Consider the following 19,572-nt stretch of genomic DNA (forward strand, 5'->3'; position numbering starts at 1 on the left):
ACCTCACTGATATGAGGAATTCTTAATCTCAGGAAACAAACTGAGGGTTGCTGGAGTGGGGGGTGGGGTGGGAGGGATGGGGTGACTGGGTGATGGACACTGGGGAGGGTATGTGTTCTGGTAAGCGCTGTGAATTGTGCAAGACTGTTGAATCTCAGATCTGTACCTCTGAAACAAATAATGCAATATATGTTAAGAAAGAAAAGAAGAAGAAGAAGAATGTAGCAGGAGGGGAAGAATGAAGGGGGGGAAATCGGAGGGGGAGAAGAACCACGAGAGATGATGGACTCTGAAAAACAAACTGAGGGTTCTAGAGGGGAGGGGGTTGGGAGGATGGGTTAGCCTGGTGATGGGTATTGAGGAGGGCATGTTCTGCATGGAGCACTGGGTGTTATGCACAAACAATGAATCATGGAACAGTATATCTAAAACTAATGATGTAATGTATGGGGATTAACATAACAATAAAAAAATTTTAAATAAAAAAAAAAAGAGGCAAAAGCAGGTTGCAATTTGCCAATAAAGTCACTTCTTAAGAAAAAAAAAAAAAAAAAAGAAGAATCCTTACCAAACATAATTTTAATGTTCTTCCTGAGAAGTAGCAACTGATATCACACTCAGGATGTTCGACTTTAAGGAAACATAACAAAATAAAGGAGAAGACAATAACCAAAGCACAAATTAAAAATATTAAAGTGAATTAAAGATATTGTAAGCAATAAGTAAAACACCTCCTTGGAAACTACAATCATCTAAAACTACACGAGTCAGAGATGTCTGGACACATACAGCAAATCCACATACAGTTTTGAGCTTCACATGTTCTCTTACACACCAAGTTTTTCCAACAAGTATGGACATGACTGCAAATGTATTTTTTCTTCCTTATGATTTTCTTAATAACATTTTCTTTTCTCTAGCTTACTTTATGGTAAGAATACAGTGCATAACACATATAACATATGTGTTAATCGGCTATTTATGTCATAAGGCTTATGTCATTAAGGCTTCTGGTCAACAGTAGGCTATTAGTAATTAAGTTTTTGGGAAGTCAAAAGTTATATGCAGATTTTCAACTGCCTGGGGGGGTTGGTGCCCATAACTCCCATATTGTTCAAGGGTCAACTATATGAATTTTACACCAGAAGAGAGAAGAAGCAAGCCCACTTGATACACCTAGTCAGCCTTGTGTTCCATATTGTTATGTTTTTAACTGTCATAATTTCAGATATGTTATAACAGATCCCACTTAAAAAATATGCTGTAACTTATATTTCAAAAGGCTTGACTTTCTGAATTCCTTCTGCATAGAACCATTTTATGATACATATGATACACAGAAGGAAGAGGACATAAAAATAACACATGTATGAATCAATAAGATATAGCTCTACAGCTAAATGCTTTCCTCTCCTTAATCTTCCTGAGAGCCTTCATTCAACATCAGTACAACGCACATGCCCTGCTGGGAACCGGGTCAGGCTCCGGGCCACATAGACGAGTCCCCGACCCTGCCTCTTACCACTCAGGGAGGGGAGAGCACCACGTAAACACGTGACCCCAACACTGTGTGCTCGGCTCTAAGACAGCTTCCAGACAGCTGCTTTTAGATCACACAGTTAGGATATTGCACACACCTTAGGGCAGAATAAGAACAAAATACATTTAAGGTCAAAACACTTAGTTAGACTTCAGAAAAATATAGTGACCTTGGAAAGAAATGCCATCATAGGAATCAGGATCATCTAGGGTCTTTGTTCTCAGAAATATAAATGTCACCTTCCTTTGCAAAGGTTGTCCTCCCTCTTGGCAGGTCTCCCCCCTCAGGGCCCTGTTTTGGTTCTGGGTGACTCTACCTGTTGCTTTGATAAACTTGCTCTGCTTCTGCGAGAAGGGGTCACTCTCTGACTTCCTTTGTCACGTCTATCTTCACCCCTGCAACTTGACCTTGAAAAGACTCTCTCAGGAGTCAGTTATTGGCAGAGGTGGGAACACATGCAAGACCCCAGTCATAAAGTCACCAGGAGCAGGCCCCGGTGTGTGTGAGTCTGGTGCCAGGATCCGAGCAATCCTGTAGGATGGCTGCTTCCCCCAGCTCAGTGGCTGTCCGGAGCAGGCTCTTTGGTGGCCCTGAGTGAGGGCTCTATTGATTCAGGGGGCCTGTGAGGGATCGCTCGAAAGGCATGGACAAGAGATTCCACAGTAGAAACAAGCTGCTTTCACAATAACCAATTAAACCAAGACATTATCCATGCCAAGCCATTAGCCTGGGCCACTTAAGAGCCACAATAAATCGTAGCTGTTTTAAAGGCCTGTGCATACGTACAAAGGGAGCACCTCTGGCCAGTACCCAGAACTCTCCCAGGCTCTTAGCGCAGAGGATCAGCTCTCATGGAGGTGGCACAGGGCAAGGCGAGGGGGAGGAGCCTTACAGCTCCCACACTCTGGTTTTCCCAACCCCAGAATTTTTCATGCTGCATTACTGCTGAGGTTAGACCACATCTGCCTCCAGGCCCCTGGAGTGTCAGTCTCACGGTTAGTGCACGGGAGAGCCCCCAGACAACAGAGCTGCAGGCGCCGAGATGCTCTGAGCGCAGGTTAAAGAATGCGGGAAGTCTCTGCCCAAGGGGACTTTGTGCCAGGAAGTGTGTGAGGTGCTGGGGCCCTGGATCTGTTCTCCACACTCTGTGCTCACCCTCTTCTGCTGAAGAACCTGTCTCCTCTCTTCCCGAGGCTCCGAACCATATAGCCTCCTTGGTTGCAGACACTTGTTTTACCTTCCAGTTCCTCAAGAAGTGATCATCCTATTTGTGGGTTACGAGCCCTTAGCCTTCTCCCCTTCCCCCAACCCCCCTCGTTTTCCTCACTGCCCTCCTAGCAATCCTTTCCTTTCCTTATTAGAAATCTTATCAGCTAGAGAAAGGAGGAAAGAAATGATTAAACTCGAATCTCACATAATGCATTAAAATTTCTTCTGGAAGAGAAGGCTGTAAGGAGGTTAAATCAAGGCTTTGTTTTATTTTGTCTGGCTTTGTTCTCTGCATTGTGTGGATGGGATTTGTCTGTGCACTCTTTATTCTTGATGGAAACAGAAAGCCCTGATTCGGCTGTATTTAGTGCTGCCAAGGAGCCTGGGGCCAGCACTGGGAACTTAAGCTTTGCAATCCAGAGGTTTTCAGCCCGGGGACAGCGGGGCAGAGAGGGACGCGTGCTCCACACTCTGTCCCCGGCACTGGACCAGGCACTGGCGACTGAGTTGCGAAGTTCACGCCCGAGCCCCACCTTCCCCATGCTTCTATCACATGGACCAGGGGTCTCAAGGCCCCAAACCAGGTGACATTCAGCCTGCCACACATGCCTCAAAAGACCAACCCTCAAGCGTCGTGCTGGCTTGGTTTAAAAGAAATCCCATCTCCATTCTGACTTTATGGAACCTGCCTTGCTCCTGCTCATTCTATAATTCCACGCTGAGACCTGCCCTTGTCACTGGGGATGAGAAACTTCTCTTTTTGCTACCGAGGCTCTCTGTCACTCTCACAGCTGTGGGCCTGCATGCTCCCCAAACAGAGCGGCTATCCTTCTCTGCTGGTCCCTGCCAGTTCTTGAGCAAAGCTACTCTCCGTTCCCGCAGGCTGACTCCCCTCTTCTGGCCCGCAGGGCCTGCCAGGGCCCATCCACCTGTCGGCCACCTCTCCCACCTGCTGGGGTCACCACCGCTGGCTCTGCTACCTATTCTTCCTGCGCTCACACCGGGGCGCTGTGCTCTCCCCCCTGAGTGTGTCTGCCGTGCTTCATCCCTCATGATAACAAGGCTGGACTCTGGAGACCGTGGGCAAACATTCCCTGTCAAGTCACTTCGTTTCCAGGGCTCTGCCTGCTACTCCCACAGCTGCAGATGCTCGGATGCTCGGTCTGAGCTGCCACGTCTGCCCCGCCCAGTGAGGGCGTGCTTTGTGACACCTTTAAAGCAAAATGTCAAAGGGAAGCATTCGAGGAAGTGGTGGTGTCACCTGTCCAACCTCTGGGCATACTTTTAAGGAAAAGATGATCCCTTGCATCTATGGAATTAGGAATAGGACTTTTGAGGTTGTTCTAGAACCTCTGAAGTCATCTTGTATTTCTTTTCACCACTGAACTTGCCATTTTTTAAATTTCTACGTTAGTTTCTATTTTTTGCCATAAGAAATTACCATAGGCTTCATGACTTTAAACAACTCAAATTTATTACCTTACAGTTGTGTAGATCAAAAGTCTGACCCTGGTCCCACTGAGCTAAAGTCAAGGTGTTGTTAGGACTGCCTGCCTTTTTGGAGGCTCTAAGGCGAGAATCTGCTTCTCTGTCTTTTCCACCTTCCGGAGGTTGACTACATTCTTGGGCTCAGGGTCCCCTTCTTCCGTCTTCAAAGGCAGCAATGGCACATCTCTCTGGCTCTCCTCCACAGTCATGGCTCCCTGGACTATAGCTCCTAGAAGTTCTCCACTTTCAAGCACCATGTAATTAGATTAGACCTACCCAGAAAATCAAGGATAATCTCTTCATCTCTTAATCATATTTGCCAAGTCCCTTTTGCCATGTAAGGTAACATATTTACAGCTTCTGAACATTGTGTACAGATATCTTTAGGGGCCTCTATATTGCCTACCACAACTTTTATTTTTTCCTCTCTTTTCTTTCTCTCTCTCAAAAAATAAATTCAACATGGCAGGTCATTTCCAAAATATATGATAGGGCCAGGGTCAAGTCTTATGAGAACGTAATAAAGATTCGGTAAATTTAGATTCACCAAAAAGATCCCTGTCCCTAAATGGCTGACCAAGTAGCCTGCCTACAAACCTGAAACTCACCTCACAATTAGATCACAATTAGATTTAGTATCTTCATTGAGCCGTTATCTTCAAAATGCCGTTCTACCTAAGTGCCCATCGAGGGATAACGAACATCATCAAGTACCTGTTTTGTGCTAGGAAATTTAGTAACTTTAATCTGCTTGAATCATCTAAGGGTCCCTGGTGTAGACCAAATGACTGTTAGTCAAAGAGGTCCAGTTCAATGACCAGAGCCACAGACACGAGGAGGGGCAGAACCAATCAAGTCAGCCAGCCTAACTCAAGTTTCCCCTACCACACCACACTTCCTTCCATACACGCAGCAGAATGAGAAGAAGAACACATATGCAACCTTTAACACATTGTTTGGTGTTATCTAATACTTGTGTTACACGTACAAATATATTAACTTAATTGCAGAGATGAGCATCCTGAGAGTATAAAACATGGATCCAGCTAGTGTTGAGGTTGTTTGAGAGGACTGAAAGAAAAGATAAGACTAATGGGGCCAATTCAAGAGAAGGCCAGCCTTCATGAGCCCGTAAGGGGCAGGCTGGAGATGTTCTGGATTCTGCGGGGTCACAGTTGCAATGGAGGGGGTGTCAGAAGGACAGTGGGAGGCATCAGCGGCAGGATGATAAAAAAAGCTTCTCCAGGCTACCTATGCCCGTCTGCAGCTACAGCCCAGGAGACTGAGTATCGCACAACTCTCCACGAGACCTCCCACTTCCTCTCACTTTCAGCATTTCTTTCATTTTCTCTTATTTTCCACATAATATGATCTTTCACGGAGTTTCTATACTCTAGACTGCAGCCTGAATTAGGGTATGTGAAAGCCGAAGAAATCCAAAGAAGACTCTTCTCCATGCCAAATGACTACACGAAGAGAGCCAGCTTATGTTAATTTACATATTCAGTTCCTATCATATACACATTTGTCAGGAATTCAGTAAACATCACATGCTGCCCATAATGTATGCAACTAACTCTTCTTTTAGGTTCTGAATCTCAGGGTTTACCATAAACCTCTTTATTACAAAAGGAAAATATCAGAAACTGTACCCTCAGGATAGTGGGACAGAAATGCCTTATTTCCACATAGATGTATGTTTCTCCCTGAGTGTTTTTAAAACTTACCCAAATATAATCTTGTTCTCTACTAATTTCTAGTCCTTTTATATTAGGATTTAAGTCTTTGCAAATAATGAGAGAACACCAATATTATTATTTTAATCACCTGAAGAGGAGGGAAACAGAAAAACTGATTTTTTTGGAAAATTTTATTTATTTATTTGAGAGAGAGAGAGGGAGCGAGAGAGAGAGAGAGAGTGAGCATGAGCAGGGGAGGAGTAGAAGGAGAGGGAGAAGCAGACTCCCTGATGAGCAGGGAGCCCGATGCGGGGCTTGATAGGGCTCAATCCCTGGACCCCAAGATCATGACCCGAGCTGAAGGCAGACGCTTAACTGACTGTGCCACCCAGGTGCCCCCAAAACTGTCATCTTTGACCCAACTCCATCTTTACAATAGATGGCACCTCTCTATGTGAGCCTAGAATGGCCTCTAAACTGCTTTTACAATTCTTAGCATCTTTATCTCTCTATGTGAACTCACCCTCACGTTGCTCCCACTGGTCCTTGAAGCACTTGCATGGAAGAAAAACCCACCCAAAAGATGGATGAAAGAACTGTCTCCCAGAAGCCTTGACTTTTATTCAGGCACTCACCTCTGGCATCCTAATTCTTGGCAATGCTTCCAAACTATTAAACACAGCTTTTAAGTTTCAGGTGACCATTTTTGCCTGCAGGCTTAACAAAACTCAGGAAAGTGTTGCCAGGGCTGCTGAACTCAAAGAGCTGTGTGGGGAGATGAAAGGATGCACCAGGGTTGCTTGAAACTGACTGATGTGGAGGTTTTTTTTTTTTTTTTTTGCTCCCCATCCACATGGACAGTAAGCACATATGATAAAAAGTGGGCATTAATATTCTCGGTATGTTCACTTCCAGACATTGGGCCACAGATTTTTCTAGTAGCTCTCCAGACTGTGTAGTTCTGAACCTCTGAGAAAGAGTGCTCCGCTGGGCTCCCCCTTGAGGGTTTCTGCAATGCCAAAGCAGTCCCCAGTACACAGTGGTAACTGGAAGAAAATATCAGGTCTGGGGAGACCCGCTTTTGGGTGCCATTTGCTGCGCTGGAGATGGGAGGGGGGTAGAGGAGCTGGAGTCGAGAAGGGGCTGGATTATGAAGGGGCTGCTGTATAAACAGGGATGTGGGGAGAGCAGGAGAGACCGTGAAGAAGCACCCTGTGAGATGTGATGAATCGAGAAGGGATAAGTGGAAGGAGTGCGGAGAAGCAGGGGAGGCATAGGGCAGCTGCCTTGAGAGTAGAAGAGACTCAAGCAGACATTTATGATTGTCAGAGCAACTCAACAACCTAGAAGTAGACCTAGAGGGCTTGTTCAGGGGCGGTCATCTTTAGCTGTGGAAATGAGAAAAACCTGCGGTAGCTCCAGCTGGCAAGAGATTTAGAGTGCAAGTGAGTTCCCCGGAGATTTGGAGAAGTGCAGAGGAGGGTGTGTGGACCAGGACATCAGAGAAGATGGAGGGAGGTCTTCCTTAAGAACCAAGGGTGGCCTGTGTGCCTTTTGTGCATGAGAGAGATGGAAAGTCAGATGTTGTGGTTGGAAATGGGGAGCTTCACAGGTGGGGATCTCGGCAGGTGGCGATGCTAATGAGGGTGAAATCCAGAGCACGTCTACACTGGCAGATGGATAATGTGGGAATGATGTGAAGGTTACCAGAATAACTTGGGGCAAAGAACTGTGATTCATGGTGAGTTTGAATCTGAGAGGAAGATAGGAATAAAATGAGTAGAAAGAAAGACCCTGAGGCAGGTACTGCTAGGCTGGGGGTAGGGTCTAGGGGATTTGGGGCTAAGAAACCAAAATCGATAATGAATAACAGAGCAACAGAATAAGAACAGCAGTAGAAAAAGCCAGCCCTCCAAGTAGAACAATGCCCCAGAAGTGGTGATGAGAAGTACTGGAACTCTTCCTCTCAGCCTTGTGGTTAGTTCGAAGGGGTGGTCTTCACCGCGGGGGCTGTGAGGGAGGCTGTGTCACTTGGAAGATCCAGGCTCAGTTTATGTGAGCAGGTGAAGGGATGGTGGAGAGAATGATTCAAGGATGTAGGAAAGTTTGTCCTTAGTAGGGTTAAAGTTCCAAAAAGATCCGTGCAAGTGTTTAGGAGAACCGTTCTTAATCTTAGCTGCACAACAGAATAACCCAGGTTTTTCTTTTCTCAAAGAAAAACCCCAATACCCAGAATATTAGATCAGAACCTATGGGTTGGGAGCCTGGGGTAAGTCTTTTTTAAAGCTTCCCCAGTTGAGTCCTCTGTGCATGGGCTGGAGAACTACTGATTCAAGAAGGGCATGTGTGGGGAGCAAGTGGGCTTGCAGGAGGAAGAGGTGTTTGGAAAGGGGTTATTTATGGGCAATGGTGGTTAGAGAAGCAGGGAGATGGCAGAGACTGGTGGGCCTTGGCAGGCAGGGTGCCAAGAAGGCAGAATTCAGGTAAGAAAGGGCCTTTCTGAAAATCAGCGCCAAGGTTCCAATTCAAGTGTGGGTGTTAGGCAGTGTTGCTGGGACTGAACTAATTGCCTCTTCAGTATGTTGGATAGACCGTTTACCTATAAATAGGATTTTGGTATTTTTACATTATTAAAAGGCCATGAGGTACAAGAAAGCCTTATCCATTATTCATATTTTTTTCGGTCTAAGTGCTGGATCCCCAGATGCTGAGAATTTATAAATGTCTATTTGGACAGCACTGACCGTGATTCAAAATGCTCCTGGGTTGTTTTCACTGCTTAAACCTGTTTGTCAATCTTTCTTGGTGTTGACTATTTGCATTTCTTTTCACTAATTAAAACAATTAAAATTATTTTATTGAAGTATTATTATTATTTTTTTTTTGCATGGATTTGTGTGTTTCTGTTGGGAAGAAAGGTCAAGAATGCCTAAGTATAAGACTGTGTGAATGAATATAAAATACATGCATCGAACATTTCAAATATGATGTAGATCTTCTATAGTGCGCTTTTTACAATGATTTTTCTTGGAGTGGTTAAAAGATTTGCCTTTAATCAGATCCCACGGCTCCACTACAAATACAGTTTTCCCTATGCAGAATTTAAGCCTAGGATGATTTCCATCCTGACAGGGCCTTAGAAGCAGCACATCTGCAAGGAACATAAAAGAAATAACCATAAGCCTGACACTACAGCTGCATGTTCCCATCATTTATTCAACATCAGAAACTCTTACAAGGTCACCCGTCAAAAATAGATCCTGTGTCTCATCCCCTCTGTGGACCCAACCTGCAACACTCTGCTTTCATGACCCAGAACAACTTTCTGGATGGAAATTCCAGAAGGAAATACTTTGATGTGTAGAAAAAAATTCTTCCCTTGGCTTCCTTGACACATTTTTTTTTTCTTCCACATCTCGTCCTCTTCTGGGTGCTCATCCCTCTACAGCTCCCTTTGCTGGCTGCCCTTGCACACCCCTGCAACGGCACGGCTCCCCTTGGTCCCCTATGTTCTAGGGTGTGGCTCTTTCAGCAACTCACACTACGAGCGGAGTCTAGGCTTCAGCCAGCTGCCCAGGCATGAAGCCTGCTTTCTCCACTCAATGGTTGTGTGAGCAAACTACTTAATTTTTCTTTGCCCTGAACTGAACATCTGAAAAATGGGGTTAATGGTATCATACAGGGTTGCTGTAAAGATTAAATGAGTTAATAAGCATTTAGAATCATGCCCAGCACATAGGAAGTTCTTGGTACTGCTCATTATTTTTAACATTGTTGTTTGTCTTATCCGTCTGCTCTCCCTTGATAGTCTCCCTGATCACAGGGATGGCAAGTATCAATATTATATAATTTGTTCCTGAGTCTCTACTTCAGGATTTGCTCTCAGTCCAGAAAGCCACACCCATATTTCTAACTGTCCCTTGGGCATCTTTGTTCTCATGTCTAAGACATAACTCGAACTTGATATTCCAAAAGCCAAGTCACCATATCCACACCCCAAAGCTCCCTGCCCCGTAAGTGTGCTACTGTTACTTCGAGGCACACTTGATCTTTTGCTCCACCCATTCAGTGTGGGTCACCCGGTCCCACAGGAGTTACTACGGGACCTTCCACACCTAATTCCCTTCTTCTCACTCCTCCGTCATCAGCCCAGATCTACCACGCTTTTCTTCTTGACTCTAACTTTTCACTGATGTCAGACTAATATTTCTAATGTATATTTCCAATCATGGAATCAATGAAAGCATTGGTTTAAATCTCTCCACTGGCTCGCCAGTAACTCAAGACACTGAATATCAACTCCTCTCTCTGGCAGTTGAGGTCCATCTCAATAAAACTCCTATGTATCAGTCTGGGCTTACTGGAAATAATAGGCTTATATGGAGTCTGTATTTACTGTTCCCTCTGTGTTTCTTCCTGCTGTTCTCTTCACCTAGATATTTTGTACTTGTTCCCATTAAGCTGGTCAAACCCTACCTTTCATTTGGGCCAATTTCAAATATTAGCTCCTTTTCAGATGTCCTGAAAATAATACTATGCCCCCTCCCCCGCCCCCGAACTCCCTCCCATAGAACTTTGCATTCGTCTCCTCCATTTATCAGACTGACTTGTCTCCCAGTCCTTGGCATACTTCTTTTATTCCTCCTTCTAGATCATAACTTCTTCAAAGGCACTTACTATATCCTTTAAAGCTTCAAATGGGATAAAATGAGTCACAATAATAGCACCAGGAATTAAGCTCATTTATTCTGCAAAGCAGCAGGCTGTTGTCAAATGCTAACCCTCTTCCTCACAGTCCTCATAAAAAGAATGGGAAAGCATATAAATGAAGTGGCACACAAGAGGAACATACAATGTGAGCAATTACGCCAATTCCTTTTATAGGAAGCACACAGCTGAGACAAACATGGAAGCACCTTATTTACCATCCACATCTCGTTGCCAAATTCTTCTACTCCTTCTAAATTTTTCATTAAAGGAAATCAAGGAAGGTAAACAAAAGTAGCCCTTGGGAGGAATCAGCACAATGGAAACCACTCACTTATCAGCATGGCCTCAGAGAAATGTCTAATTTTTTAAAAACATCTTTTGGGGCCAGACACTTAGGTTCGCGCACTTGGGCACACAAACACACACCCACCTTCTCTGGCTGTGTGCTGCCACGCCACACCCTGGCTTCGGTGTGACAGTAAAGAAGGAGGTTCGTTTGGACAGGAGCGACTTACCTTCAGGGCGTCCTGGGTGTCGTCCAGACAGTAGACTCGAACACTGTACTCCAGAGAGGAGCAGCAAAGTGGCCCGAAGATGGCCAGCTTCAGGCGCTTCGCGGCAGCTTTGGTGGTGGACTGCCCGACCAGGGCGTAGGTGCTGAGGTTCTCTGTGAGGAGGTGGCAAGCCTCTGCATCCAGCTGAATGTAGCAAGGGGTGGTGAAGTTTTCCTCCCCAACCACCACCACATCCTGAAGGACAGGAAGGAAGGGGCCATGGTTGAGCCACTGCGGGTCCCACTGGCTGCCATGATGGTGGCCAGGCAGACAGAGCAGCACCTCTTCTGCTAAGTGTGATCATCCTTTTCTCTGTATTTTTTTTTCCTTTCTCAGGCTTTATTATACCCTATTTCCATTCTTAATCATTCTCTCCCTTCCCCTTGCCTTCATACTGCTAATATTTTTTATTTAGATGTCCCCTATTTAGCATTTTTTCCATCTGCGAGTCTACATTACTAGAATTGACATAAAATTCCAGAAGAAATTCATGAATTATCCTCTTAATTTCAGTGTACCTGAGTTTATTACCCGTTTCTGAGAATTTAATGTTTTAATCTCTAAGTGTCTGATTAAATCTAAAAAGTACTGTTTTCTTTCTTTTTTTTTTTAAGATTTTATTTATCTATTTGACAGAGAGAGAGTGAGCACAAGTAGGGGGAGCTGCAGAGGGAGAGGGAGAAGCAGGCTCCCCAGGGGGAGCCTGACTCGGGGCTCGATCCCAGGACGCCGGGATCACGACCTGAGCCAAAGGCTGACACTTAATGACTGAGCCACCCAGGCACCCCCCAAAAAGTACTGTTTTATTTCAATGTCATTATAGAGTAGTAAGTTTTTCCCTAAAAATCTAGGGGTTTGAAAAGGTTTAGAGAAATTAAGGAACTATGCAATACCATTCTACTGTGTTTTTCCAAACTCACCTGTCAATTACTTTTCAAAGCAATACACTGCTTTTTCTCAATAATCTGGGCTGCTAGACCCTAGGGAAAGTACAATATAGCAAACTCGATGCTTTTCTCTGGTTAAACAGCCTATCCTTTTAGCTTTTGAAAATATTTAGCAAGAAATAAAAATAAATGGAAGTGCTGAATATTGTTAAAATAGTTACGAACTCAACTAAGTTTTGATTTATCCAAATGACTCAGGCCACAGAAGAAAATCATCTGAAAGACCAAGTGTAGGACCCATAAACCAAGGGTCAAAATTCCACGTGCCAGGGCAGCCAGGTAATAGGTATCAGGTAGGGCAGAAGACAATAGGAAGTGGGGGAGACTGGGGTAAAGTGGAGCACAAGCCTGTCTAAAGAGCTCTGTCTCCACTGGGCTCAGCCCATCACAGCTATGCAGACATGCAGGCCCAGTAAGAAAACCACCTTGACTTTTTCAAGAGAAGCTGGAAGTTCACATTTTTATGTGAAAATTTCCAACTTGTAATTAATTCAAATTTAAAAGAAAACTCCACGTGGGAGAAATAAAGTACATGTGTGGGCCTGATTCCACCTCCGCACTAGGCTACTTTCTCTCCACAGAGGCAGGAACTACATCTGCTTTGATTCCTACCGTAGCTCAGTGGGCCTGGCTCATGGGGAGCAAACGGCTATTTGTCAAAAAAAAAAAAAAAAATGAATGAATGTGTCATCATAAATTGAGTCTCTGGGGCTGAACAAAGTGGTTGTTTATTAACTAGGCCTTGCAACAACATCTGACGGGTAGTAAGAGGGGGGTTAAATGCCATCCACGAAATCATTTCTTCAACTGTGCCTGTCCTCAAAGATGAAGCTCAAACTGCACTGGCAAAGAGAGAAAGAAACTCAGTACCTTCAGGTTTATTTTAGCCCCAAAGGACACCTGGAAAGAAGTGCCTTTTTTTTTTTTCCTCCAGCAGAGTGAGGGCAAGGCTCAAATATCCCAAAAGCTTCCAGTAAGACATGGTTGAGAATAAAGATGCACCATGTCCCTGCCATGGGTGGAAGAGCATACTCTTAAGCATTGCCCTCTTCTACTCTTCCCGTCTCTTTATTTCATTTTATTATTTTTGTTACTGTTATTATTACTGAAGTCTAGAAATAGACAGGTATTAGGGTATTAAGCAGAGTCTTATGCAAACAATTTAGAATCACTTGAGATTAAGACTTTGGGATGTTTTCGAGATAAATCATTTCAAACTTAAATGGACTGGAAGTTAGATCTGGTTAAGTCTGTTCATAACCCAACATAAAGCATACCCTTAGACTTGAGTCCTGGACTTTCAGTCCTCTGGCAAGGAGTGATCCCCTCATGTGGCCAAGAGAACATGTCCTTAGGGAGGAAATTACAGTAATCCCAGGGATGCCTTTCTAATTGTAATACTGCTTTTTTTCCTATAATATTAAAGGCTTGAAACTTCATGTACATTTTTTTCTAAAAATGTCTTTCCTAAAAGAAAAATACCACAAGCAATCACAAAGTATATAATATATAGGTTGGATGCTTTGTAACGATACAAAAAAATACAGGGGTAGCTTTCAAAACTATTAGACATTTTTTGATAAACATATTCCTGAAATATGTCTTCTTGAGAATATTCTAAAATGTAATGTTTAACTTGGCTATTTCCCACTTAAACAACAAATACTGTCTTTTCAAGAGGTGACAATGCAAATACCCAAGATGGTTTTCTAGTTACTAGGTATAAAATCTTCATGGTAAATCTAACAAATTCTTTTGCTCGTAACTTCAGGTGCTAATTGAAGAGTTCTGATGTAAAGAACAGGATCTGTTTAAGGCACTGTCCTTAAGAAGTTATGATGGCAACAGCCACAGAGAGCCAAGACACCACAGGTGTTCTTCATCCTAGTGGAGCTTAGGAGATGCACCCTTTCTGTTTTCCCAAGTTCAGCTCAGAAGAACTGTATTCCCTGTATGTGTCTACAATGTCTACCATTTTCTGACCCAGGAGCAATGTTTCTCTAACTGCAAATTTAAAAAATATATAGATGTTTCCCAACCCAAGACATAGTATGTATGCTCTGACAGGGACTTGTGTAAGACTCTCAAGTGTACTTTCCCTAGGAGTTAGCTAATGCTTGACCATCATTTTCATCATGCCTACCCATCAGTAGATAAAGCATTCAGGAACTAGGCTCTCTCCCTCCCTCCGTTCTTCTCATACACTCTCTCCCTCTTTCTCTCTCTCCTTTTGAGTGTAAGCTAAAATTCCATTCATGTTCTGCTTTCAAAATAAAAGCCTTCTTTCCCATAATTACTCCAGTTTGTCTGCATGAATTGCTCTTGTGTTCCATCTTTAACCCAATGGAAGCTCACCTCCCACTGTCCCTGTGCTGTCTGGTTCTTGAGCTGTATCTTCCAGTCCTCGGTGTTGGGGTCTGCGCAGTGATGCATAGTGAGGATGACGGGGCGGGTCAGCAGGGCTCCTGGAGGCCCACAGCTCACCACAGGGGTCAAGAGTGTCTGGCTGTCTTCCATGGCTGGCCTAGGAGAAGAGCAGAGATTGGCATCAGTGACATTTCCATAGCATCCTCTTACTATGTACTCATTGAGATTTTTAGATCTGAAGTTGTACAAATTGTTTCTTCTTGGGAGTTTTTGTTTTTTAGTTTTTTTGGTTGGGGGAGGAGAGGCAGAATTAAATGGGAAGACATGTCCTTTATACCAAGACTTTATTTAATCTTCAAGACTGGAGATACTTATGATAACAGTGAATCAGCCAGTATCTCTTTGATCCCCTTCCCCCAGACACAGGTCTGCCTTTGGTAATGTCCTCTGAATTCATGTACTGATACTTTTAGGATGGAACAAGAAGGAACAGAGTCCTTAGGAGGTTATATAACCATCTTTTCTGATAATACTTGCCATTGCTCTTACAGGGTTTTATATACTTTTATTTTTTTAAGACCTAACTTGAGAAATACTTCAAAAAAAAAATCACTTCAGAGTAAGGACACCCTAGAGCTAAACTTCCAAATGACTTTCAGGAACAGTTCAGGCTAGTAGAGCAGATTCCTTCTTTCAAATATGACCAGACAGAATATAGAACTGTATTCTATAGTTCTAGAATTTAAAATGAAATCTACTTGTATACTACCTACTCAGAGAATCTGGGTGGAAGAACTTCAAAGATCTAAATCAAAGATCTAAATTCTTTATCTCCACATGTTTTCTTAATTGTCTTAAGACCTTTCCCTAACATGACTGTAATCAACAAACAAATGGAAAAATTAACCCAAGGTATCAGTTGATATGTGAGCAACAGTCCCAAATTATTGAACGGATTGCCCAAAGTCTTAAAACTAACAAGTGCTAGCACTGGGACTAAAGCCAATGCCTTCTCAACAACAACACTACTCTGTCAGAACAGTGTGACTAAGAAATCATGAACTCAGAGTTCCAGAGGAAGCAGGGCCTCTGGGGTCAACAGCACCACCTTCTATCCAAAGTAGGAACCCTTCTACAATATGCTGACATCTGGACAATGCTTTAGACACATCCAAAATTGTACTCCACTACTATTGAGGGTCACCTCATCTATTATCAATTCAAATTTACAAAACGTTCTTAGGATAAACACAATCTGCCTTCCCGACACTTCTCTTCACATATCTTTGGCCTGCTTTCTCTCTACTTTGGCATCAGAGCCTTTCAAATATCCAGAGATTGTTATGATGCCTCTAAAACGTCTTATTTCAGACAAAATATCCTCAAATTTTCAACCTCAACTAGAAAAGCATGGTTTACAGATATCTCCCTATATTTCTATCTTCACTTTTATATAGATGTCTGTTAGTATTCCAATGTCTTCTCTAAAGTGAGGCATCTGGAAATGAATATTAGACTTAAGTAGGCAGCAGAAGGGGACTACTGTTTTCCTTGGTTTGGAATATGTAGTTATATCAATGCCTCACCAAATTGTTGCCTTATATTATTCTCAGTCAAGTAATTATTTATAAGTATTATTGCAGGCTTGAGTTACAAAGGAAGATGGAGATAATATGGTTAAGCATCTCCTTTATAAAATGAGGCAATGAAGCTCCAAGAAGGTCAAGTAATTTGTTAAAGCTAACCACTCTGTGTATTCCTAACATGAAGGCTCTTAGGCTAGCTCTCTATAGTTTTGTGGTTGCAGTGATGGCTTTTGAACCTATGTACAGAAATTTATATTTAGCCATTTAATTTCACCTTAATAGTTTCAGAGCAAATTTCAAGTCACCTATTTCTTAATGCTGTCTTTCCTCCAAATATCGGCCAACTCTTCCAGTCTTTTAGCCTCCATAAATCTTATATGCCTGCCATTTATGTTCTCATTCCAATCATTGATAATACTGTAGTACAAGAATAGGGCAAAGACCTTTACAAAGATACTACTTGAAACCTCTCTCCGGTCTGACACCTATAATTTGAATTTGTTGGTTTAGCCAAATATAAACTAATCAAAATATACATTGTCCAATTCACATCTTTCCATTTCATTCACGTGGATATTATAATGGACATATCAAATTCCTTTATAATTGTGATGGCCACTTGGAAAGGATTTTCCTCTTAAGATTTTTTTCTTTATCTATAGTTAATATATTAAATACTAAATAATCTAGAAGTTAGCTTATATCTATAGCTTACTCTAATTTAACACTCAGGGAATGATGGCAGCTGTTTTATTTATATTTATATATACATTGTTGGAAGATAATTCTCCATGGGTCTTTCATGTTTCTGCATGTCTTTTCAAGACAACTGTATAGCAATCACCTTGGAAGATAAAGATACTGCTTATCTTTGGAGCAAATGGCAAGCATGTCTACTTCCCATTATAAAAAACTCAGGTTCTCCAAGCTCAGAGGTCCTTCCTGGAATGCAACCACTGAGTGTGTAGATATCATCTGATCCTCTCTGCATCTCCCTTTTGGAAATGGGGTTTTGGGAATTGGCACAAAAATGATAAAACTCTTGATAGTGCTATTGCTGTGAGTAACAAACTGTCCTTTGTCTCTGACCCGGGAGTCTTGTGTCATCTATCAGCATCCACAAAACTGTGGCGGCTATGGTAAGGTCAAATCTTAGAGAGTCCTTAGCTCTTGACAATCATTATCCTTTTGACATATTTGACATATTTTCTCCTTAATAAAACTTGGGTTATCACTGCTTCTTCTCATTCTAAAATTTCACAAGGATCTCACCAACCTAGGGCTTTTCTTTCTTTTTATTTAGAAAATAAAAATAATTTTTATCTCCGTTTAGTCTTTACCCTCTTTCCATCTTCAATGAATAAGGACACAGTGTTATTAAATCTAAAGTTATCAAAGTACTTGGAAATATACTTTTTGGAATAATAAGATTATTGGCAGCTTGAGAAGTCTTTACCATCCCCTGTATCACTTAGTTTTGATTTCCTCTTAACCCAGTCTTTCTTCCTTCCTTCCATTCTGAAATTCATTCTCTTAGTACATGGGTGAAGTTCTGGTTTCATTGTGGTGTAGTTGATATTATACTATCTGTCCTAAGCAGTAGCCTTAATCTTGCTAATTCTACTTTTCCTACCATGGCGGAAAAAAAAAAAAAAAAATAGCAGTGACTACATTTTTGTGAGCACTACTCTTACCTTTTAGCTACAAGTGTACCTTGAGAAGTGAGCATTAAACTTTTAAGGAAGGAGATTTAAGTGGGATCCATTTCAAGTGGTCCTTGCAATATAGTTGGAGATTGGAAACATCTGTCTCTCAGTCTGCTATTAGCAGCCGGTGCTTGAGGCAGAAAGAGGAGGGGTTCTTCTCATCACTGAGTTGGAACAGAAGGGAGAAGCCTCCCTGCTGGGTTGGGGAGCTGTCAGACCTGTACTCTCCAAGCACACCCCTGGCATGCAATATTGATGGGCACCATTCTTGGAGGAGGGATAGCAAGGGAAGGAAGGGGCAGTAGGTGTCAAAAGAATTTATTAACCCAGTGAGGTGCAAGAATGTAATGAATAGGGAAGTGGTGAAGTGGAATTCGTAATGGGGAATGAAAAACAAAGAAGAAATAATGATAAGAATCTTTTTGTTTTCAAGATGAAAGAAGTAGTGTTGAAATTGGAAACATTTCCAAGCATATATGGAAGGAGTGACTTAAGGAAGATTAAGATTTAACTATGTGAAACCAAAGGTCAGAGCGTTTAAATCCACATTTCCTTTCTTTACATGAAGAGAAGATATTAAAATACACAGAACAAAACTAGTGGAAAATAAATATAAATAAGCCTGACTCATGTTTTTGCAGAGAGCTCCACTCCTGTATGTCTTGTTACCTGAGGTATTTCAGCTAACATTCTCTAAATATTAACTGCAGATGACATGGACATGAACACAGAGCAAAAATCAGCTGCAGAAGCAGCTCTTAAGTCAAAAGTCAGTAATGAATTGAAGTTTTCAAGGCTTTTCAAAGTCCAGAGAGGAGAATGTGGTAAATGCTGGATGGATTCTGAAGCCTCTGGGACAAAGCCCCTCAGAGAGGAGTTTGAGTTTCCTGTCAGAGTGATTTTCTCATCCTTTGCTTGCTGTTATCAGTGAGGAGAACTTCTCCTACACAGAAGGGCATACTTTACAAAACTTTCATAAAAGCAACTGCATTTGCTGCTTATGGCACACCTGTAAGGGAATTAGGGTAAGTATTTGTATCACTTCTTTTTCCAGAAGAGGAAACTGAAATCTAGAGATATTAACACACTCACCTACGGCCTCAAAACTAGTAACTGGCAAAGCTAGATTTCAAGCACAAGTGATCTGGTTTCTTTCATACAGTGGTGTCTGTGGGGTTGCTTATCTGATTTAGGGCCTTGAGACTTTTTTTTTTTTTTTTTTTTTGGTTTATTTGCTAGAGCAAGCTCAAAATTACTTCTTGAAGAGAATCTATCTCCATCCACCTCTGTGTGGAGACAAGATGCCTTCTATTAACATACATGTCTTTTGTCAGGTCCCTTAGGATGACAATCCCACCCGAGGCTCAGCTGCCTTTTGAAGCACACGGTTTCACATATAACTGGCAACTTGAAATATTTGCACTCTGGGTATCTGACAGGGAATATCTAACTCAATTGTTATCAAAAGCTCAATTGAGCAGAAAAAAAAAAAAAATTTATGGAAGCCACTCTGAAGGGCATGCCACCATTTCCCTAGACAAGCCAGAATCTATCCCTGGGTGAAGCCAGAACAGCTAAGTATTATGCTCTGACTGAACTGGCGAATTGTTGTGGAACTATTTTACTGAATTTCTGCCTGGGCCTTATACCATCTACTTATCATGGCGGGACACTAACAGAAGGAGCCCTATGAAAACTCATTGCTATTTTTATTTTAAGGATGTTGTTCATTGTATTAACAAAAAAATGTTTTCTTTATGTGGAACAAAAGGAGAAATAATTGAAC

General features: G+C 42.4%; 1 protein-coding gene across 2 annotated transcripts in view; it reads right to left on the minus strand.

The window, feature by feature from the left end:
• Positions 1 to 19,572, minus strand: part of UNC5C (unc-5 netrin receptor C) — a 351,172-nt gene that overhangs the window by 22,106 nt on the left and 309,494 nt on the right. For both annotated transcript variants that reach the window (XM_078068990.1, XM_078068989.1), the window contains 2 exons: positions 14,483 to 14,651; positions 11,142 to 11,375 (listed from right to left, as the gene is read on the minus strand). In XM_078068990.1, coding sequence (XP_077925116.1) covers positions 11,142 to 11,375; positions 14,483 to 14,651 — 403 coding nt within the window. The remainder of the gene's footprint in view (positions 1 to 11,141; positions 11,376 to 14,482; positions 14,652 to 19,572) is intronic.

This window comes from Halichoerus grypus, chromosome 3 (assembly GCF_964656455.1).
Source record: "Halichoerus grypus chromosome 3, mHalGry1.hap1.1, whole genome shotgun sequence".
Lineage (NCBI taxonomy): Eukaryota > Metazoa > Chordata > Mammalia > Carnivora > Phocidae > Halichoerus > Halichoerus grypus.